Consider the following 21780-nt stretch of genomic DNA (forward strand, 5'->3'; position numbering starts at 1 on the left):
TTACCAATATTTGCATCAGTTGCAATCTTAGTAACAGGATCAGGGACTTCATTTTTAGGGGAGTTGTGATTTAGAGCCAGATCACAATGTTCGAGCATTTATACGCCTAACACATTGCTCTGTGTGTGGGTACACATACATATATATGTAAATTGTTCCTCAATTTTGAACTAACTGTTGAATCCTCCCCTGCTTTAGATAAAAATACCCTCATGAAATAGATTGACTTTCTCTCATCTACAGGATTGTAAAGCTGACAATTTCTTCACACTCTTAGTGTTTGATTTAGTAAAAAGGCTCATTTTAGGTTTCAGCTGTTCCATGTACAATGTATCTATTTGTATTTATAAAAAATAATTGCCCGTTTCCCAAGCCACTGACTGTACTAGTACCACTAAAAATATAACTAGCATGCAGTCCGCGCTTGGCAGCATCAAAAGACCAATCCAAACAATTCTAGACCACAATAAAATGTGAAATTAAAAAAAACAGCATCCCAGTTAATTGCTTGTCGTTTCCTTTAAACAGCACACTCCTCACATCTCAGCCTAGTTCAGGCAAAAGGCTGAGCAAACAGATGGGCTTTACATGTGCCCTGAAGCTCAAATCATTCAAACTCTGGCATGCATTCAAGAGAAGTGTGAGTTCCAGAGTCAAGGGCTCTCCAAAGGGAATGCCTTATGTTCAAAACTAGGAATTATTTACAGAAGCATCTTGGCTGATCTCACACTTGACGTTCTCCATCAGTAACAAACCAAACATTCCTTGCTTCTCAGCATTCTTCCACCAGCTTGAAAAGCACAGGCTTGGCTGAACTCTGTATCTTTATGGTCTCTGTAAACAAGACCAGACAAAACCAACTGAGGATGGGAAGTACTTTTGTCCCTTCCTGGTCTGACTGTTCCATTAGAACTTTCCTCTACATTCTAAATAGAATCAATGTAATTCAAAGTTAGAGGAAGATAAAGATCCATGTAGAAGTAACCCCATTTACCAGGCTGCCCACTACTCAGACTATTTCCTGAGGTCTAGATTTTGTTTGTTATGCCATGAACATGTAATGCTTTCCGTGCTTAATTTATTTAGGGCTTATCTATGCTTACAGTGCTGCAGGGGGTTAGTAAAGATGCAACCAACCCAGACAGGAGAGCTGCTCCTGTCAGCATAGGTACTCCACCTCCCAAGAGGCAGTAGCTCTGTCAGTGGAAGAAGCCCTCACGTCAACATAGCGCTGGCTAGGAACTAGGTTGGTCTGACTGCGTTGTTCAGGAGGGTGGATTTTCCATACTCCTGAGTGATGTAGTTATACCAGTTGTTCCCAAACTTGTTCCACCACTTGTGCAGGGAAAGCCCCTGGGGGGGCGGGCCAGTTTGTTTACCTGACGCGTCTGCAGGTTCGGCCGATCGCAGCTCTCAGTGGCCGCAGTTCGCTGCTCCAGGCCAATGGGAGCTGCTGGAAGTGGCGGCCAGTACATCCCCCATTTTAAGGGCACTGGTATTGTTCTACTTAAAGCAGATCTCCCCCCAACTTTCCCATGCAATAAATAAATAATGTGAATTTTATATCTAGTGAGCCTGGACCGTATTTCTTTTATGAAGACTGGCCATTTCCTCAGGCTTGTCTTTGAAGCTGTTGGCCATGTTGGCTGCCTTCTATTCAGGCTAAATGAGGGAACAATTAAATGTCCCCCTTGTTTAATGTTAGCCGAAACATTGGAAAATGCTGCCCTAGGGACTAAATTGTATGCAAACAGAAGGTAGCTGGTGAGTTATTTGATTTCAGCTGCATGTATATGTGAGTCAGAAACAACCAGGAAGCAGGTAGAAAGAAACAGAAAGGCAAGGAGACAGCTAGAAAAGCACTGGGAGTGTGGCCCTGAGAGAGAGCATTTTCTGTGGTGCTGGCTCGAAAGAGGCTTGGACTGTGAGCAAAAAAACCTCCTGTTGTTAATTCCTGCAGTGTTTAGGAAAATAAGACTTTGTACATACTTTGTAATTAAATAAGATTGCACTGAAGAAATACCTGACTCCATCATCAATTTCTTCTTCTAAACCAGGGGTTCTCAAACTGGGGGTCGGGATCCATCAGAGGGTCGCAAGGTTATTACATGGGCGGGTTGCAAGGTGTCAGCCTCCACCCTCAAACCACACTTTTCCTCCAGCATTTATAATATGTTAAATATATAAAAATGTGTTTTTAATTTATAAGGGGGGGTGGCACTCAGAGGCTTCCTATGTGAAAGGAGTCAGCAGTACAAAAGTTTTAGAACCACTGTTCTAAAGCAAACAACCCCCAAGTCCTCAAATATTGGGTAACAGGTTGAGTCAAAAGGGGTATCAGTATGGTGTTAATTCATATCTCTGAGATATAGGACTTCTCCTATTGTGCTTCAACAAATATGTAATTTTAGAATGAATAAGTGCATATTTACAAAGCCTATTCAAGTTCTTAAAGGATATACAGGCGATAATACACTGCAATTCAATACAATTGTTTAATTTGAATAGTGTCTTTCATACAAAATGCTTTGGTGACTGATTGTAAATAATAGAATTACACAGCTAAATAATAGAAAAGAGAGTGAGTATGGGCAAGGAAGAATAGATGTGTTTTTGGATGAGATTTTAAATGAGAGAATCATTGAAGTGTAAAGATTCAGGAAAATTGTTCCAGGCTGCAGAGGAGAAGGCTCTCAGTAAACCAGTTGTGTTGATGAAACTTAGCATTTTTTTAGTGCTCTGTGTGTTGAAGGCACCATGTAGACATTGACTATATATACTAATGCCATGAAGTAGGTGGTCAAGTAGTTATCCACAGGTAGGGAAACAGACAGAGACAGGTGAAATTACTTGCTCAAGGCCACACAGCGAATCAGTGTGAAAGTTTTAATACGCAGGATCTTCCTCTCTCCTGGTCCTGTACTCTTCACTACAGAGCACACTGTCTTGTCTGCAGGAGTATCCAGATCAGAAGAAAGAAGACCAATGCATGCAAAATGTTTGTGGATTTTGGCATGCTTTTCAAAGAATCCTGGAGACACGGTAACCAGGTATCTGAATTCCCACGATTGTAGACTCAACTGGTTGACAGCAAATTAGAGAAGAATTGGCAAGCATTTTTAATCTTCTTTTTCTAAAGGTTTGCCTACAGGTTTTCTTTTACTGTGTGTGCAGTGTCAGGTCAATCTTCATTATAAAGCTTATTTTTTCCTATTAGGAACCTATATAGCATTTTAATTTTTTGAAAGGTTTGCTTTGTGAGAAAATAACACATCATGAAGTAGTAAATTTAATTCCTTTATGAGCATTGTGCTGAACAGAGAGGTTATGAGAAGCAAAACAAACATAAAAAAAGAGCAAAAGGAAGCGTGACAAGAGGAGGGGAAGATAAATCTGCAGGAAGCATTGCTACTGACTGTTGAACCCTCGGCCTCATCTTACAGCAGTGCATATTTTGTCCTTTTGATTTACTCCCCTGGATTCCCTAATTCTTGTCACCACCTATGCCAGTCTTTTGGGATGAAAGACACATCTTAGACACCACCTTGTCGAGCCAGCGATCATCAGAAGTGTGGAAATGTAGTATCAGGCTGTTGGAGGTATTCAGGCTGTAAAAGTGGTTTCCAAACCACTATGACAAAACAGACAGCAGTGACCCTCATTAACAGGGAGTAGAGCACCAGGAGTAGGCAGCATCTGGTGGAGTCAATGCATTTTTGCATCTAGGTGGAGTCTCATCTTTTTTCTCTCTCCAGGCAGTTTACCAAGGGTGTAGAGAGAGTGCAGAATCCTAATGTCAGGGGAAAAGGTCTATGGTTGGAGGTGTTTCAGTGGATGGCTGGAAACCCTGGTGATCAACTAGTTTGCAGGCCAGCATGCCCCAAAGCTTTCCTGTTCTTACATGGGCACATTCAATCTGCGTGTCCCAAATTCCTTTCATTAGAGGAGGGTTTTTTGTCTTGCACAAGCCACGTTTTATTTATACAGAAAGCACCTTTGTCGCCTTTAGCTAAGATTCATTTGAAACCAAATTCATTTCATGTGGCAGTGGAAGTAGCTTTTGAAGATTAAGTCATGCGGCCAGGAAACAGAAACAGGATGACATGGCTTAAGCAACTAATCAAATACTGAATTTTGAATAACGACTGTTTTGAGGCATACCAGGACTGAGCAGTTCTTGAGCAGTCCACAGGCAGAGCTTGAGCTGCATCCCGCGCCCGAAAGCCTTCACTGCAATTAAACAGCCCCTTAGTCTGAGCCCTGCAAGACCAAGTCAGCTGGCACAGGCCAGCCACAGGCTTCTTATTGCAGTGTGGACATACCCCAGAGCTCTGGGGAGTATAATCTCTTGAGTGCACTGAGTGGCCTGTATGGAAGGAAATAGTTCAGTAATTCATCTTCCCCCATACTCTTGCTGTCTTTGATGGCTAGCAATGTAAAGGGCATTACCCAGAAAAAGGTCATTACATCAGGGAAATTTGGTCCCAAATGGCTGGAATCTAACGAAATCAGCTTTTCTCAGGTGATTTCTTCCATTTTAGAGAACATCCACAGCTCCAAATTTTCTGTTGGCATAGTTCCATTAACTTCAGTTGTGTTACACCAGCCAGGAGTCTGCCCCAGGAGTCATGCCACTTCTGGATTTGGACCCTGCCTGGGAGGAAAATACAAAGGGTCAGGTGATTTGAATATAGCTCTTTAAATTTCAGAGGACACGAGTAGATTTTGAGGTTCTGCATCAAGACTTTCTTTAATTAAAGCCCATGAAAAATCTATAGTAGTTCTCATCCCCGCCGCAGCCCTGTAGTAACATGCATAAGTGAAAAATGGAGTAAATAAGCTCTTTAAAAACAAAACAAAGGGCAGCAACTCAAGGGTTGGAAGATTTTACAGAGTTCTTGGAGTATCAGCTCCGTCCTTACATAAGAGATTTCTTTGTGTGTTTGTGCTTCTCAAGGAGTTGAGAACCCCTCCACTTTTTTTTCCCCTTTGGCTTTACTGACTCAAGTTCAAGGTTCTTAGGTTATGTCTGCACTGCAATTAGATGCCTGCAGCTGCCCCGTGCCAGCTGATTCAGGCTTTCAGGACTCAGGATAAAGGACTGTTTAATTGCAGGGTAGACATTCAGTCTCAGGCTGCAGCCTGAGCTCTGGGACCCTCCCACCTCACAGGGTCCTAGAGCCTGGGCTACAGCCTGAGCCCAAACATCTACACGACAATTAAATAACCCCTTAGCCTCAGCATCATGAGCCCAAGTTAACTGGCATAAGCCAGTCATGGGTTTTTAATTGCAGTGTAGATATACCGTTTGTGGCACAGACCGTAATTCCATCCATCATGAACTAGATAGGATTCTGCTCAGTGTCCATCCATGCAACTCCTATATTTGCCAGCTCGTTAGGGTGTTTCTTCTCCAAAGGCTGAGCCCGCTGCCTGCTCATTATGTTTGCCATGCTTAAGAGCAAGAGAACTCACCTGTAATGATCCAGGCATTGTGAAGCAAAGCCACTGATCTGGTCAGTTCTTAAGGATTGCTGTACTGTAACAACACCTTCAAAGTGATTATGGCTAATCAAATATTTCTATCGTTTGTAAATGGAAATTATTTGCTTGATAGTCAAAAGCCAGCTATGTTAGGGTTGATTGAGTCAGTTCTGGGGAATAAAATGTGCAATGAGTCCGTGTGCAAAAATGCCTTATAATTTTTTATTGACGCATGCATTCATATGTATATTTTCTCTTTTAAAAAAATCAACCGGCTGAGTTATTTTTAAAACTGTTAGAAAACATAACTACAGCATTTATATTGTTTGCTCTTCTTTGGTCCAGTTTCTAGCTACCAATCCAGAATTAGGGCCTGATTCTGACATCCTTACAATACTCACATCGAGTAGTACTTTACTACAGTGCTACTGTCAGTTATGGCTGATTCACATTGCTTTTTATGGTGTGTAGGCGCCTGGATGAATATTGCCGCCAGTGATGGCAGGTTGCTTATTGATACTGCATGTGGTACACTTTCACTCTTTATGATTACTGGAGTCTTCCTTCTTTAGTGTATCTAAGCAACAGTTGTGTCGTATGATACAGTTAATCCCAATATTGAAGCACTTATTCATGTGAATAGTCCTAGTGGTTCTAAAGAGGACCTCTTTCAATGAGTATAGATTGCAGCATTGAATGCCAGGTACCCTAACCGCCCCAGAGGTTGATCGGGTGTTAACTGATGTTTGTTGTCGTTTTGGAAATGGTATATTAACTCTTCTCTCCCGCAGTGTTTAAAAATATGAGAACATTAATAATTAAAATGCAAATAATGTGTTGCTGCTAGAAACGAGACTTGCACCAGTTTTTTTAAAAAAAATAGAGATCTATTTTAAAATTGATGGGAAGCAAAGATTTTACTTGTGAAAGAAAATAAATGTAGGTGTAAGACTGAGGCCTCAATTCTGCAAAGACTTGCTCACATTTAATTCACAGGCTGTGAATTGTTACACTGACTTCAATTAAACTTCAAGGGGCATAAATCTTTGCAGCATTGTGGTCTATAGTAGAAAACTCAGTTGCTCAGTCCCATTGCTTATCTTTGGTGTTCCTTTAGTCAATACTATAATGTCTAGACTTCACAAGGCTCAATTAACCATGGCCTTGGAACATTAACTCAGAGTGTCTTTGATAAACTGTACGTATGCATGTTTCATTGTACCTGTTGTTTTAACAAAGTTATTTTATTTTAAAATAATATTTATTTATTTATTTATTTCAGAGTAATACACTGAAATATTATTTCAGCATCAACACCATGTTCCCTTTTAAAATGAAGTTGTTTGACGTATGACTTTTTGCCCATGGCCAGCTAAATGTTTTCATCACTGCAAGCATAAATATTAGAATATTTTAAGTGTATCAGTGATTTTTTCCCCTCATGCTAACAAGAAATCATATAAAATTCAGATGACAAAAATATTTGTATATTTGTTTTTACAGTCTTTATACGGTGCTGCAGTTTCTACTACTCCAGAATTACCTCTCTTCTATACTCCTGTTGATTTGGTAGACATCAGTGTAGAAGTGGCTGGACTGAAGTTTCCAAATCCCTTCGGTCTTGCCAGTGCAACTCCAACTACTAGTTCCCCAATGATTCGAAGAGCATTTGAAGCAGGATGGGGATTTGCTCTGACCAAAACATTCTCTCTCGATAAGGTAAGGAAATATTTTAAGGCGTATGTAATTTCATGGTATGTTCTAGTCATGATCTAAATGTTTTGAGAATATAAATAAGTATTAGATCCAGTCAGCTAAAAAGCTTTTAGGGTTCTATTAATATTCTACATACTTTTCCAGGGCTACTATTAACTCAGTTATTTGCTTCTGGCAGTACCCATCGAGTGCTACGTGCTGTAGACTCCAAACAAGGCGCAGCCTCCATTCCAAAGCATTCCCAGTCTAAAAGAGATAAAATGAACAGATAGACAAAGTATAGCAGGAGAGGGTTCTGATTGCTTAATCAAGGGGGAGGTTGGCCTCCTTTTGATAAAACAATGTTTGATAACAATTTGTTTCTATTTTGCTGATAATACATATAGACTATCCTCACTTAACCCCCAGCCTTTCCATTACTAGTCAGGTAGTTCCTTTTAGGAATCATAATGGAAATAGGTTTTCAGGCAGGATTTGAACTGAACAGCTCACAAAGACCTTTCCACATGTAAGAGCTATCAGGATGCAGTCAAAGAAATTACTGTGTGCGCAATGGATTTAGGTATCTATGTAGATGTTGGAATCACTAGGGGAGTTTAGGAATGGTAGCAATATAAGACAGGACAGAAAGATAGGGAAGAGCAAGGCTTTACTGAAGGCCTGGAATGCAAGGACAAGAAGCTTGAATATGAAGCAGTAGGAGAGCAGAAGCTAGTGTAAGATGAGGTCAGAGTGATGGCCAAGGAAGATGATCTTAATGGCAGTATTTTGTACATATTGGCAGTGGGTTCAATGGGTGTTAGGCTAAGAGAAGGAGGAGGTTGTAGCAATCAAAATGAGAAACTGAGGGACTGAGCAAGAATTTTAACTGTAAACACTGAAAGAAAAATACAAATCTTAGAAATGTTTTGGAGGAAGAGGCAACATGGCTTGACTGTGTGGGGAAACGAAGAGGGAGGAGTCAAAGATGAACCCCAAGTTGCAGGTCTGAGTAATATGGAGCATGATTGTGGTGTTGAAAAGCAACAGAGAATAGGATGGACTTGAAGAGAGCTTGGAGGAAACATAAGGAGCTCAGCTTTGGCCATGTTAAGTTTCCTGTGGCAGTGAGAAGATGTCAATGAGGCAGCTGAGATGCAGAATTGGATGGATGGGGACTTATCAAGAGGAAAGAGGCAAATTTGTGAGGCATCTCTGTAGAGATGGTAGTTAAAGTAATATGAGTAAATGAGATCATCCAGAGAGAGTGTAAAGTGAGAAGAGAAAGGGAGTAGCAAGAGTGTCCTTACAAAATATGTGTGGCCAAAATTTGATCTCAGTCATACAACCAAGATGAGGTAACTCCACAGAAGTCATTGCTACTCTGGATTTATACCTAAGTAATGGAAATCCAGAACTGTCCCATTGAGTACAACACAAGCAGAAATTTTTCTTATTGAAACATTTTAAGGGAAGAGGTTTAATTGAAGCATCCCCTGCCATCAGTATTTGCACAGAACTCCCTGTTAATTTCAGTTAATTGAGTGTCTAAGTTGATGGCAGGATCCAGCCAAAACTGAGAATTGTTTATTAATCACATATGCCTACAGCTATGTTACCTTGCACTGTGACTATATCAGATCTCATAAGTTAAGCAGGTGTGAGCTAGGTTAGTATTTGGGTAGGCTTCTTTGGAGGAATATACGTTACAGGAAGTATTGTTGGCCTTTCACTACGTGGCACTTTTGTCAGAGTCAGTACTGAACCAGTGACTTATCATGGGCTCCAGTAGTCAGTACGCTACCAGAGGTGAGGCTTTTGCTTGATGTCTTTCAGATCAGATGTTCAGTAAAACCAAGGTTCTGAAAGTAGTCATTATTATTTTATGGTATTATTTTAATATAAGAGAAAAGGAGGTTGGGCAAAGTGCCCTTGACTCATTCAAACTTGGATTATTACAGTCTGCCTAGGTAAATTTTCCTGGGAGTCTTAGTTGGATATAGTGTTATTCATTTCTGGCCCTAAACTCTGGAGTAGCATTGCTGTGTTCTATAGAACAACTGTCATGACCCACCCAAGAGCTGACTGACGTGATTTTTATACCATTATACTCTTGACAACGCCTCCCAGAGGTGTAGAGCCTTAATGTATATGATGTGCTTTGAGATACAGAGATGTGAGGTGCAAAAAGAAATGCAATTGTTTCTGTTTATGTAAACAACAAAATATTAATACTATTAAAATACTAAAAATATTTCAAATAGGAAGACAAGTTCAGTGAGGTGCAACAGTTCTTATTTCAACAATGAGTATTACACAGAGATTCTCAGTCTAACACTGGAACAAATAATCACAATTTAGTCTGGAATAATATAGGTCAGTATAATGTACAATTGTATTTGATCTGTTTAGTTAGCTTCTGATTACACTGATATAAATCCTGTGCAATACTCAGAAGGGAGCTGGAAACTCTTGGCCTGTAGAACAAGGGTAAGTGGAGGTTATGTATGGGCACAAGTAAAACTGTGTGTTAGTCCTCTGCATGGAGTGGAAGACTCAGACTTGGCTTTGTGCTCCAATTTACTTACTCTTATACATGCTGGGTAATAGGGAGTTGGCTGGTGGCAGAGTGTTGGCATGTCCAAGAAGACATGGGCTTAAGCATTATCTTCAGAAAGCAAATAAAATCAGCTTTACCTGGCATTTACATACAATGCTCTGCACCTGCCCTATGCAGGCTCAACCCTATAATGTTTATTTTTATATACAGTAAAGGTAAATCAACTCTGGAATAAAAGACCCGTGGCGTAGTCACCGCTGGCCCTGCTCAACTGACTCAGGCTTGAGGGGCTCAGGCTGCAAGGCATCACATTTAGACATTCAGGTTTGGGCTGGAGCCCAGGCTCTGGGACTCTCCCGTCTTGCAGAGTCCCACAGCTTGGGCTCCAGCTTGAGCACGAACATTTACGCCGCAATTTTACAGCCCCACAGCCGGAGCCCCATGAGCCTGAGTCAGCTGACCCAAGCTAGCCATGGGTGTTCAATTGTTTGGACACACTCTCAAGAGCCAAGCATAAAATAGCCTCTGGGGCTATGAGAGTTCTGCGGCAGCAGAAATGGTTCGCTCTTGCAAAATCTATGTACCTCTTAGTAGTGACTATATAATGCAATTCCAGCATTATGTGGCTGCCAGTGACTTCCCCTGTATCAGAGATACAGTCTGTGTGCCAGCACCTGGAAAGGACAGTTGTGTCTTTTGGTATTTAGTAAAAATGGGTGAGGTGAGGCAGATTCCCTGACCAATAGCTAGGGAAGAATATGTAAAGAAATCACACAGCCCAACCATAGAGTTTCCCAAGTTGACAACTGTCATGGAATGCAGTCAGAGAGAAGAACAGGGTGACAGAGACAGAGATGGAAAAAGAGTACAGTTGCATCTGAAGCCTTCGCCCCAGAAAGAGGGAGAAGACATGAGCCAAGATGAAGACTTGAAGCACTTAGTAGGCAAGGGCCTCAATTTACCTAAGCTTTACTTCCTCTGCAAGCAGCACATCAACTCACCAGCATGGGGTGCTGCTTCTTTTTTCCTTTCGGTTTGACTTTGTGCAGAAGGCCAGTGTAGACAGACACTCCAAACAGGTCGCACCAATAAATGTGACTGTCCAAGTCTTGGGCAGCCCAGAAGAATGGGTGTAAATTTTTTTTTTTGGCCAGAATTCCATTCGAGAACACCAGGGCAGCCAGTCCTGCAACCAGTGGGAGCCAGCCTAGGTTTCTGTATCCCCTCTTACCCAAGGATTTTTGGACAGCAGATCTGCAGACATGGTGCCACAGATGATGCTTCTGTTCCTCCAAACCCAGAACTGCTCTTGCCTCTCCCCTACAGTACCCCATGTGCCACAGAGAGCTGCAGCACTACTCCACGTTGTGTAGCATTAGGTCTCTCCCCAAACACTCACCCCCCATGCAGCAGAGCCACAGTAGTTCCACTATGCCTAGGACCTTCTGTTTGTGATGTGTTGGATTCAGCCCTATGTGTATCATTAGATGTTTTCTTCTGCAGTACTGCATTATAATTGTACCATACAGATGATCTAATGTAAGTCATATCTGAAATTCTCTCAGAACATTTATGTGCTTAAATACATGCTATGGTAAATATTTTAGAAGGTATGTGTTATTACAGTGTAAAACAGATGTTAATTATAAATTATTGGATTGTGATATATAAATATATGTATATAAATGTAAAATTTGTGGATTTTAAGTTTACAAAATCAAAGTACAGTATATCTGTGGATATCTGTACTAATTAATATCAAGTAGCTCTGATCTTTTAAAGAAACAGGGATCACTAATTCTAAAGCAGATTCTCACTGGGCAAGGAAAACAGCAGAGAACAAATATGCACCTTTAAGCACACTCTCTTCCTTGTCCAGCTATACCGAAAGAAGGACAGGACACACTTGATATGGATTTAATCAGGCCGCAACTTTATTATTAGCTGTCTGGGACTGCCCAGCAGATAAAAGTGTACAGTGCAGGTAAACCCTGTTTATCTTGTAATTACCCTGGGGTGGAGAGATTCCACCGGCTCCCCCTCTTTTTTCCATTCAGGTCCCTCCAGCAAATCCATTGCTGGGACCTTACCATCCACCCCCCACCCTCGTAGGAGGGGTAAGGTGGGCTATAAGAAATGGGGAATTCAACTATAGGAGCCCCAAACCCCACACCATTTCCGTTCCTTTAATCAGCATCTCCTTTTAAAGTCTTTTATCTGCACTGGACATCCACCCCACATTCACCAAATAAGTTGTGACATATAGCCTACCACCTTTTGTGCTCGCCATAATAGGTGTTCCGTAACACCTGCTGTGGGGAAGGTGAAAAACCCCCACACCACTGAAGCCAATATGGGGGTGAGGGAAAAAATTCCTTCCCAGCCCCGCTAAAAAGGAGCGTCTAGCACAATGCCCCTAGCAGGTTCAAACCAGTGGTACAAGTAAAACCCATGTCTTACCGGTATGGGGGGAGAGGGGGATGCACCAGCTAAGGGGTGCACATGACCTCCCTACGTGACCCTCCATGTGACTCCTCACTGCCCCCCCCAGCCTGGGGCCCCCATGCTCTTCCAGTCTCCTCTCCACATCCCTCCCATGTTAGCTGGGGAGACAGGGCTGGGGGAGGCGAGCCGGGGGGGCGGGGGAGTACAGCCGTCGGAGGAGCTGCTGGCATTCTGCTCCTTTCCCTGCTGCCCCTCCCAGCGGGGAAAGGAGCAGCACCCCCAGCCCTCTCCTCTGGCCGGGCTGCTGCTGTGTGTTTCCAGCCTACTTGCACTGCTGGTTCTTACCCACCAGATAATCACACCTCAAGAGGAGGGAGGGTGGGTGCTGCCTTGCCTGCTGCGTGGAGAAAGGGGTTGCCAACGCCCAAGCTTGCACCTTTAAAGCCTTCCACCCTTACGTTCCAAGGGGGTGAGTCAGTGCTTCAAAGCTGACCAACACCACCTCTTTGCCGCAGTTTCTGACCTTGTTCTCCACCTCACCCCCATAAAGCACTACTGTCTTCCTCAGCGGGCCTGGACAACGGCCCCCCTGCTTTCAGTGCAAGGCGGTCATTCTCCTCTCTTTCCCCCCAACTTCCTTCCTTCCCTGAGGTATTGCTGAAATACTATTTTTGTCTTATTCAGAGCTTCTGTGCTTCGAAGTTACTATGTATAAATTCGGTTGGTAAGAAATTAAAGGAAAAAGGTGGAGGGAAGGATAAGATAAAATAAAGTCCACAAAAAGAATTCAGTTACTAGTAAACCTATTTAAAATATGTTTACCTATATTCATAGACCAATCATTACTACTTTCAGAACCATTTCTGAAAAGCAGATAGCTACCTGCAATGGGAGAAATCTCTTAGCTTAATTAAAAAGAGTGTCATCTGGTGATAATTCTTAAAATGATATATTGGAATTTGTTTGTTTTTTCTATCTGGATATTGCACCATACATAGAAATGGAATTTCTCTTAACTCAAAATCTATAGTCAGAAAATTTATACAAGACTGTTCTTTAATTAATTTTTTTAAAATGAAAATTTGAGACATCTGCTGCTGTTTCTATGTTAGAGTTCATTTTTAATATATTCTATTGAAGAATTTGTATCAAAATTTGTAATCTTTTAAAACTATGGATTCAGTTGTGGTTTCCTCACTTCACTGTATAACTAAAGGAGCAAGAGAAAAAAACAGAAGTGGAATGGCAGAATGTTTGCTTTGATTTTTAGATGCTTCCTTCACTTGTAAAAATTTAATTCTGATTAATCGGCGACATCTGTCTTTACTCTGTTGTGACATGCATTGATTTGTGATGCTGTTGCTTTCAATAACCTAGAAGCAGTTGCCTTTATGAGGGGTACCAGCAGAAATAAATGTGTAGACTAACTTCATTCTGAACCTCCACTATTTTTTAAATTTGTATGCTGCAGGTTGCATTGCCAGTTTTAAAAACAGACTAATGATTAAAAGTGAATTAAATTTCAACTAAAACATTATATTGCAAGAAAGTATTTGCTCCTCAATTTATATCTGTACAATACATAGTAATAAATTCTACACTATATTTTCACAAACCATATCTAAATGAAGGATGTTGTATATTGTGCATTAATTTGACCCAAAAGTACTACATTTCTGCATGCTGTTATTACAACACACTGATTCATGCTTCAGCTAGTTGAGTGTGTGTACATTTGTACTCCATTTACCTCTATAATTATAGGTGGTAAAATTGTGTTACAGTGACATATTGTTTTCCATACCATTAGTATTTCACTGAAGTGAACCTGTGTTTTATATATATATATATATATATATATTTGAATGATATTACAACACAATCCTTTAGATTAAAGTAGTTATATATATGGTGCCAAGCCAGAAAACTATTTAAGATGTATTAAAATGCAGAACCTTGACATTTGAAATTCTGAAGTTCTTAATATGACAAAGGTTATTCTGTGGAGTTTTGCTATAATATGAAATATTAATATTTCACAATACAGTTTTGATGAAGTACAATTTACCTAGCTTGCATATGATAAAGAAATTAAATGCTTACCAAGGGAGTTCAGCAAGAATTAGAGCCCTGCCTGAACATCTGCTTGAAATTTTATTATCCTGTCCTACTGACAGCATCACTCCCTCGTTGTTTTTCTAGATTGACAGCTGAATATTGCATTGATTTCTACAGCAAATATGTTTAGGTGAACTGTGTTTCCTTTTTTAGGAATTTAGAACTTGCTTTTGATTTTCATCCTATAATTTTTTTATATGCTCCTGACATTTGTAGATGCCAGATTGAGGTCTAGTATGCTGTAGCGAAGATAGACCATTGACTTGCTGTGAAATGCCAGTTGATATCTCAGTAAACAGAAATATTACTATTCTTTATTGTGTGGCCTGTATGGGCTTTCTTTGGGGAGACAAATGATCAGATTGTTAATGTCAAATATAAAAAAGATGGTTTGCCTTTCTACTAAATAACATCAAGAGCAACTTTTATTAACTACATTCTTGAACCAAAAAAAAAAGCATTTTACAGGATTTCTTAGCACATGCAGCTTGCCTGTGACTTGAATTATTTATTGTTTTACAAATGCTCTACTGATTCTGAAAATACAAACTGTGAATTTGAGAAGAGTTGCAATGAGAAATATCGCATTCTATGGCTGACTGACTGATATTTAGATTTAGATGTTTAAAGTATATCAAAGATTAACAAATGAAGTAAAAATTATCCTGGGGACATAAAATAATATGCAGTTATTATTAAAAAAACCCACTATGTCAAAAAGAGTCTATTTAACTTGTATATTTAAATAGAGAAGTGTTACTCAGTTACAAAGAGAAGACATTCATGCTGAAAATCTGAGCAAAAGGCAGGAAAAAAAGTCTTTCGCATAATCTTTCAGTACCTCATTTTCCTGGTACAATCAGTTTAAGGGCCAAATTCTCTGCTGTGCCTAGCTTTAGCCCAGCCCTGGCAGAGTTTACAGTAACTTTTTAAAGCATGTTAGAGGCTGTTCTCAATTCTGACAACTTAACTGCTGCAAAGATCATAGTGCCAGCTGAGGAATGCCAGAGTGCTCTGCATTCCGACTAGTGCCACACCCTCTCCCCCCTACCCCTCTTACACCAGGGGTTGCTGGGGCATGGCATAAAGGCCAGCTAGGTCACCTCTAGACCCATTGGGATGTAAGAGGATGTAGCCTGTATCATGCATACTTTCAGCAGCACAATGGAAGTAGAGGGACCAGAGAATCTATCTGTGAATATTTAGTGTATTGGGTACTTAAGAGGGAGGGGGAACATAAATTCATCCCTGGTGTAACTCCACTGAAGTCTTCCTCCCTGAGCAGGTGTAAGTATTGATCCTATCTTTGAAGTCAGTGGAAGGGGGGTGAGTATAGCCCCATATTTGTAAGGATAATTTTTGCCATTAATGAGTCAGATTATATTGTCTACCATTTTGAAGTACTGAAGATGGTGGAATATGTTTGTAAAAAAAGCAGAATTCAGAAGTCTTTTAAAGAAAAGAAAAATCCCCATTTGTAGAATGGATTTCTCATGGTGGCATTTACAGTTTTAGGAACACAAATAGCCACATCCTGGTGATTTTGTAATATTTTTCCAACTGCTGGACAATGGGATGCCCAGAGCACAAAACCCAAAGCACAAAACCCACAGAGAGGAGCTCTGCTATTCCCACAGGAAGATGCACAACTCCATGACAACTCTGCAACGGAACACAGAGTGGGATGTGGCATGACGGGGTTATGGTCAGTGAATCTGCACACATCATAGCTCCACAAGCCCAGATTCCTACAAGGAGTGGGATGCCAGGCTGCATAACCTGTTCGCCTTTCTCTTCTCCCCCCGCTCCCTGAACCTGAAGTAGCAGCCTAACCCTGTGTGCTGGTTACTGTAAATTGGGACTGAAGATTCAGTCCCTCAGCCCTGTGCATTTTGAGCACATTTTTCTTTTTCGCAGGTTTTGAACCAAAAAGCCCAAATGCCTGGCATGAAGATGACCTCCTCAAGGCTTCAAGCAAAACTGACTATCAGTGGCAAGCTGTGTATATTTTTAAAAGTAGTGAACATTTTCTTGGATAATTTAGTTTTGAATAATGCTTTTTAGGTTATGTATTTTCTTTCATTTAATCAGTGGTGAAGGCCAATGGGCCAGATTCAACAGAGTTTTATTCACTTACACAAAGTCTAAAACTTTGGCCCTTAAACTTCAATCTTGAAAACTTTTGGCAGCTTAGAAATCATACTACATTCTAATAGAAGAGTTCATACATTTGAATGAGACTGATTCTGCTCTCACTTACACTGGTGCAAATCAGGAGCTACTCTCGTGAAGTCCATGGAAATACATCTCTATAAAACCATTGTTATGAGAATCTAGTATTGAATGTGCTGTTAAATACGTCATCAATGCATAGGGTCCAATCCTGCCAGATACCTATTCTAAATACTCCCAATGACTTCAGTAGGAGTTTCATGTGAGTAACAATGCTGCGATCTGTCCTACATAATATATGACTGTCTGACATGGAAAATGTTCAATAAAGATGCGATTTAATAATTCAGTGGCATTAAGAACACATGTAAATCTTTACAGTTAGCGAAATCTTGGTTAAAAGTCCCAAGCATTTCCCAGCAACTTCCTTTTTTGCAAATCATCTCAAACTAAACAAGCTGTATAGTCTTGTATTACTTTTGTATAAAATAACTGATTCTTCCTCCAATGTATGCCACATTTTTTTCTAAAATGGTTACAGTAGGTCTGATTTACAGAAGTGCTGAGCACCCGCAGCTCCTGTTGACTTAATTTGGAGTGTTCAGCGCTTCTGAATATCAGGCACAGTTAAGGTGACCAGATAACAAGTGGGGAAAAATAAGGACACTTTTCTTTTTTTTCTTTTTTTGGGGGAGTGGGGTGGGAGGAGCAGCAGGTATAGTTGCCTATATAAGACAAAGCCCCTAATATCAGGATGTCTGGTCACCCTCAGTCCAGTATCTTGAAAAACACAAATGTGTAACATACTTATATTAAATTTTGCAGATCACAGTTGATCAGCTACAGTAAATTCATATCCTCTAAGGAGACTTACAGCACTCTTGACAAAATCAGAAATAATATTCTATAACAAAGGATTTCAGTTAAAAATAGGGGCTCTACATATGTTAGAAATTGACAGGGCTCATTTCTGAAATTGACATATCTTTTTTATTTTCATTTTCTTACAAAAGTTCAGCATTTTGTTGAACTATTTTTTGTTTCTCTGTCTATATTGACATGTAGAGTTTTTCATATCACAATTCATTCAAGCTTTTGCTTTTGGAGTAACCATTCTGCCTTTTATCAGAACCCTTGAGGTCTGTAGTTTTAGCTAGGATTTATATGGCCCTTACAAGATATGGAAGTTTTCACCAAACTTTTTTTTTAATCATTGTGTGCACCTTGCTTTTTCACCAGTTTGTTTAGGGTACTTTTTCCATTGTTTGTACATATCCACATTTTCATGTCCATATCAAGTCACCTATCCTGCAAATGCTTATGCACTTGCTTAACTTTAGACAAATGAGTAGTTCCATTGACTTAAAGTTAAGCAATTGTATAAGTGTTTACATGGCTATGGACAACATTGTATTTTTACTTTGTATCATTTTAGCACTAAACTTAATTTAAAAATGATTTGTAATGTAAAAGTATTGGTCTCATTTTGATTGAATTATTTTTCTTTCCCTGCCATATTTTTTTTCTTCACTCTCTTCTGGTCTGTTGCTTCCCTTCTCTTCTGGTCTTGCCTATTGCTTCTGTTTTTTTAACAATATTTAACCTCCTACAGCTTTACTCTCTCTGCTGACCACAGAAAAGAAGGAAAAATAATTGAGTTGTGCGACAAAGGAGATGGCCTAGATGTTGCTGTTAGCCATAGTCTCTTCTGCAAACTCTGCTACCCAAATTTTCCTTGCTTCATCCAGCCACTTTGAGACTACCATACCCATGGGCAGTCTGAGAACTTCCTTGCCCATCCCATCAGATGTATTATGGAGAGAAAACATGTGCCCCCTAATTGAATGCACAGTACATTCCACACAGTGGAGCAGATCATGCCTGTTGGAATATTGTGCCAGTTTAGCTAAAGCTGTGATTTTAAACTGATTTATTCACAGTGGTTCAAAATCCTGTGTGGGTACACTGAACTCAAAGTAAACCTGGTGTATTGATTCAGTTTGCACTGGTAAATTTACAGGCATAAGCTAAACTGATGTAACTCATTTTAAAACGATGTGTGTGTCCACACAGTGGTTTGCAGTGATTTAACTCAATCAGTTTTCACACCGATTTTATTGAAGTCAGTGCAGTTTGTGTGTGTAGACTAGGTGCTTTTCTGCAAATTTATGTCTTTCCTCTTAACTCTTGAGTAATTTCCCAAATGAATTAGGCTAAAGCAAATTAAGGCCACTTTAATTCTGAATGAGAGTGTCCATGTAGGGGTTTAATACTGTTTAACTAATTCACTTTTAATTCAGATCTTCAGCTAATTCAGATTAATTTTTCTGAATGTCCTCATGGAGACCAGCTTGCCCTGACTTCAATAAAATTGGTGTAAAAACTAATTTAGTTCAAGTCAGTTAAATCATATCAGTGTAAAAGCAGTGTAAGGTACAGGAAAATCAAGCCCTTGCTCTTCTACATTCTTTGCTGGCACACCTGATACTGACATTGGTGGTTTTACTCCTGATTGTCATTAATGGAAGAGCAAAATGAAGTCCCATATTTTTAAATACCTGAAGCACTGTTTATGTTAAAATAACTATAGCTGAAGTAAAGTATTGTGTTAGTTCATTCTAAACAACACTTCCCACCAATCTTCAATTCTGATTTGCAATTTTCATTATATTTTATCAAAATATTAATATAATGTGGTCATGGATTCTGGAGTCTATCACACAGTCAATTTGTGTGGGATTTGCACATGTAAATATGTATACCCCTTACCCCAGGTTCACAGCACTCATCCAAAATACTATAGTCATATCAAAATACAATTTATAATCCATAGAAGAAGGAAAAAACAATCTTAATGTTGCTTTAGCATGTGCATTTTGATTGTGTTTAATTACACTATCACATAAAATTTCTCAGATGTTTCAATATAAGGACATACAACTTTAGATTCATGTTTGTAACACCTTGTCATTTTTGTTCCATTTATATCCATATTACTTATTCTAATATCATTGTGTTATGCCCCAGTACATATCTATTGTCTGACTTTTTATATCACAAAGTTAATCTAACTACAAAGTACAGTCTTGCAATTCAGAGTATAAATATAAACATAAGTAAACATAAAACAGTAGGTACAAAACTAACTTAGCTACATATTTAGATACCATCTACCAAGAAATTTTCACTGTAACTCTATATTGTATATTTAAACTGTAGTAAATTGTGCAAGTACATTTTACTATGTATTTTTTTCTATAAATTACTGCCAATGCCTCTGTTTATCTGGCTTCTGCTATAATTTAATGCACTATAAAGGGTTTTACATGAAATTATCACACTAAAGCATGCTATAAGTAAAAAAAACATAACAATGTTTCCCCAGTTTTTTATTTCAGCAGGTGGCCGTCTAGTACTAAAAAATTCAAGCTGGTAAACAGTTCAATAAATGGACAAGCTACATATTGATTTTTTCTCTAGTTATGTAATATTATTCACTTCTTTTTGTCCAGAACTCTGTTGTACAGGTGTTTGAGAGTGCTAGAAACATGGTGGTGGTTGTGTATTGGAATGTGCAGAGTAGGGAAGGCTGTCACAGCAGTCAATAAGATCTGAGAGGTGTTGACTAATTGCCTGCTAATTACACAGTAAATTGTCTAATTAAGCTGATGGTTAATTAGGGTACGCTTGCACAGCAGTCTTGTGGAATTTTTGTCTGATGTCTGGGAAGCAGCTTGTGTAATTGGCAAACTGGTAAGGACTGGCAGAGAACATGACTAGAAAGCACACTGCCAGTAGATGACAGAATAAGGATGCATTTGAACAAGGGTTGTCAACGAGAGTTGTCATGTGAACACTGAGGGTTTTGTTAGCCTTCTACAGCTATATGGCAGTGGGCAAATTAAGAAATGTACCTAAAAACTCTGGAAGCTCTAAATAAAACAAGGCTTTTTTACTTTTAAGAAATATTAGTCGTTTGCTGTTTTCATGTTTTATCCAGTATGTAAGTTTATATATAACAATGTACAGTGTGCACGTTTATTAGACTTCCTTAAAACAATGTTAGTTAAGAATCAAAATAGATGCAAAAATATGCCGCAGTTACTTACGCAAGTTTATTCACATTCTGTGCAATGTATTATAATAAAATGTTGTGGAGGGCCAACCATTAGAGTAAAACTAAATCATTTAAATAGACATTTGAACATTGGTATTGCATTGTTAGAATAAGAACATATCTTACTACGGTTTTTTACAAAATGATATGATTTTCAAGCTCATCGCTCATGCGTATGAGCTATGCATAAATATAGTATGGTTACTGAAACAGTCCATATTCCACCCTAACAGCCTTCTGATGAGATTTTAATATTATGGTTACACAATATTCTTTATTTTAGAAAAAAACTACTTTTCAAAATTCTAGTTAAAGTGCTATGGCAAACCTGCCTGATTTTGCTTATACAGTGCTTTATTTGGCCTGATCCAAAGCCCATGGAAATCAATAGGTAACTTCTTGTGGGCTGAAATGTACATGCTGAGTTGAAGCCCCCAATTCAGAAAATCATTTAAGCCTGTGAGTCCCAATAAAATAAATGGGCGTACTGACATACTTAAAGTTAAGCACATGCTTAAGTGCTTTGCTATACCAGGGCCTTGGCATCATGCAAGATTGACTCCTAATGCAGATTTAATTTACTCTTATGTATTAGCAAAAAATAAACAAACAAAACCCTTCATAGGCATCATGGGACTAAATGTAGAAAACCCAAACATTCTAAATTAAATTTTAAAAAGATATATAATTTCTTCAGAATAATTATTTGTATTTAGTAAAATTTAGCATGCCTAGTAATCATTTCATAGTCACAGCTATGAAATATGATCTTGAAGGTCCTCATCTATTCATTTTTGCATATACACAGTATATAATAATTCATATGAATAATTCCCCTTTCTGGAAGAGTGGAGTGGTTTATCTTCACTATGTATCATAGAGTAATAGAACAAATTCAGAAATTAACATGGCTGGTGAAACTATTGAATTTTCTTCAGTCAAAACCATGAGTTATATGTTACCTATCACCTGGCAAAAAAGATAATAATCAGGCTGGAGAAGACCCTAACGTTTTTTTTGTAAGGGATTGTGTCATTGGAACGCCTTCCATTCTGTGACTGTTACTTCTCTTTCCCTGAATATGCACAACTAGTGCTGTGGCTCTGTATTGCAAGCTTCCCTTGCAAAACTGTGGAATACTGTATAATTTTTTCCTTGGAAAAATATTTGAGCAAACTCATAGAATAAT

General features: G+C 39.2%; 1 protein-coding gene across 1 annotated transcript in view; it reads left to right on the forward strand.

Annotated features, from left to right (window-relative positions):
- The window catches only part of DPYD (dihydropyrimidine dehydrogenase), a 502649-nt gene that overhangs the window by 272638 nt on the left and 208231 nt on the right, over positions 1 to 21780 (forward strand). Inside the window, exon 13 of the mRNA XM_077825357.1 lies at positions 6988 to 7203. Coding sequence (XP_077681483.1) covers positions 6988 to 7203 — 216 coding nt within the window. The remainder of the gene's footprint in view (positions 1 to 6987; positions 7204 to 21780) is intronic.

The sequence above is a fragment of the Eretmochelys imbricata genome, chromosome 8 (genome assembly GCF_965152235.1).
Source record: "Eretmochelys imbricata isolate rEreImb1 chromosome 8, rEreImb1.hap1, whole genome shotgun sequence".
NCBI lineage: Eukaryota > Metazoa > Chordata > Testudines > Cheloniidae > Eretmochelys > Eretmochelys imbricata.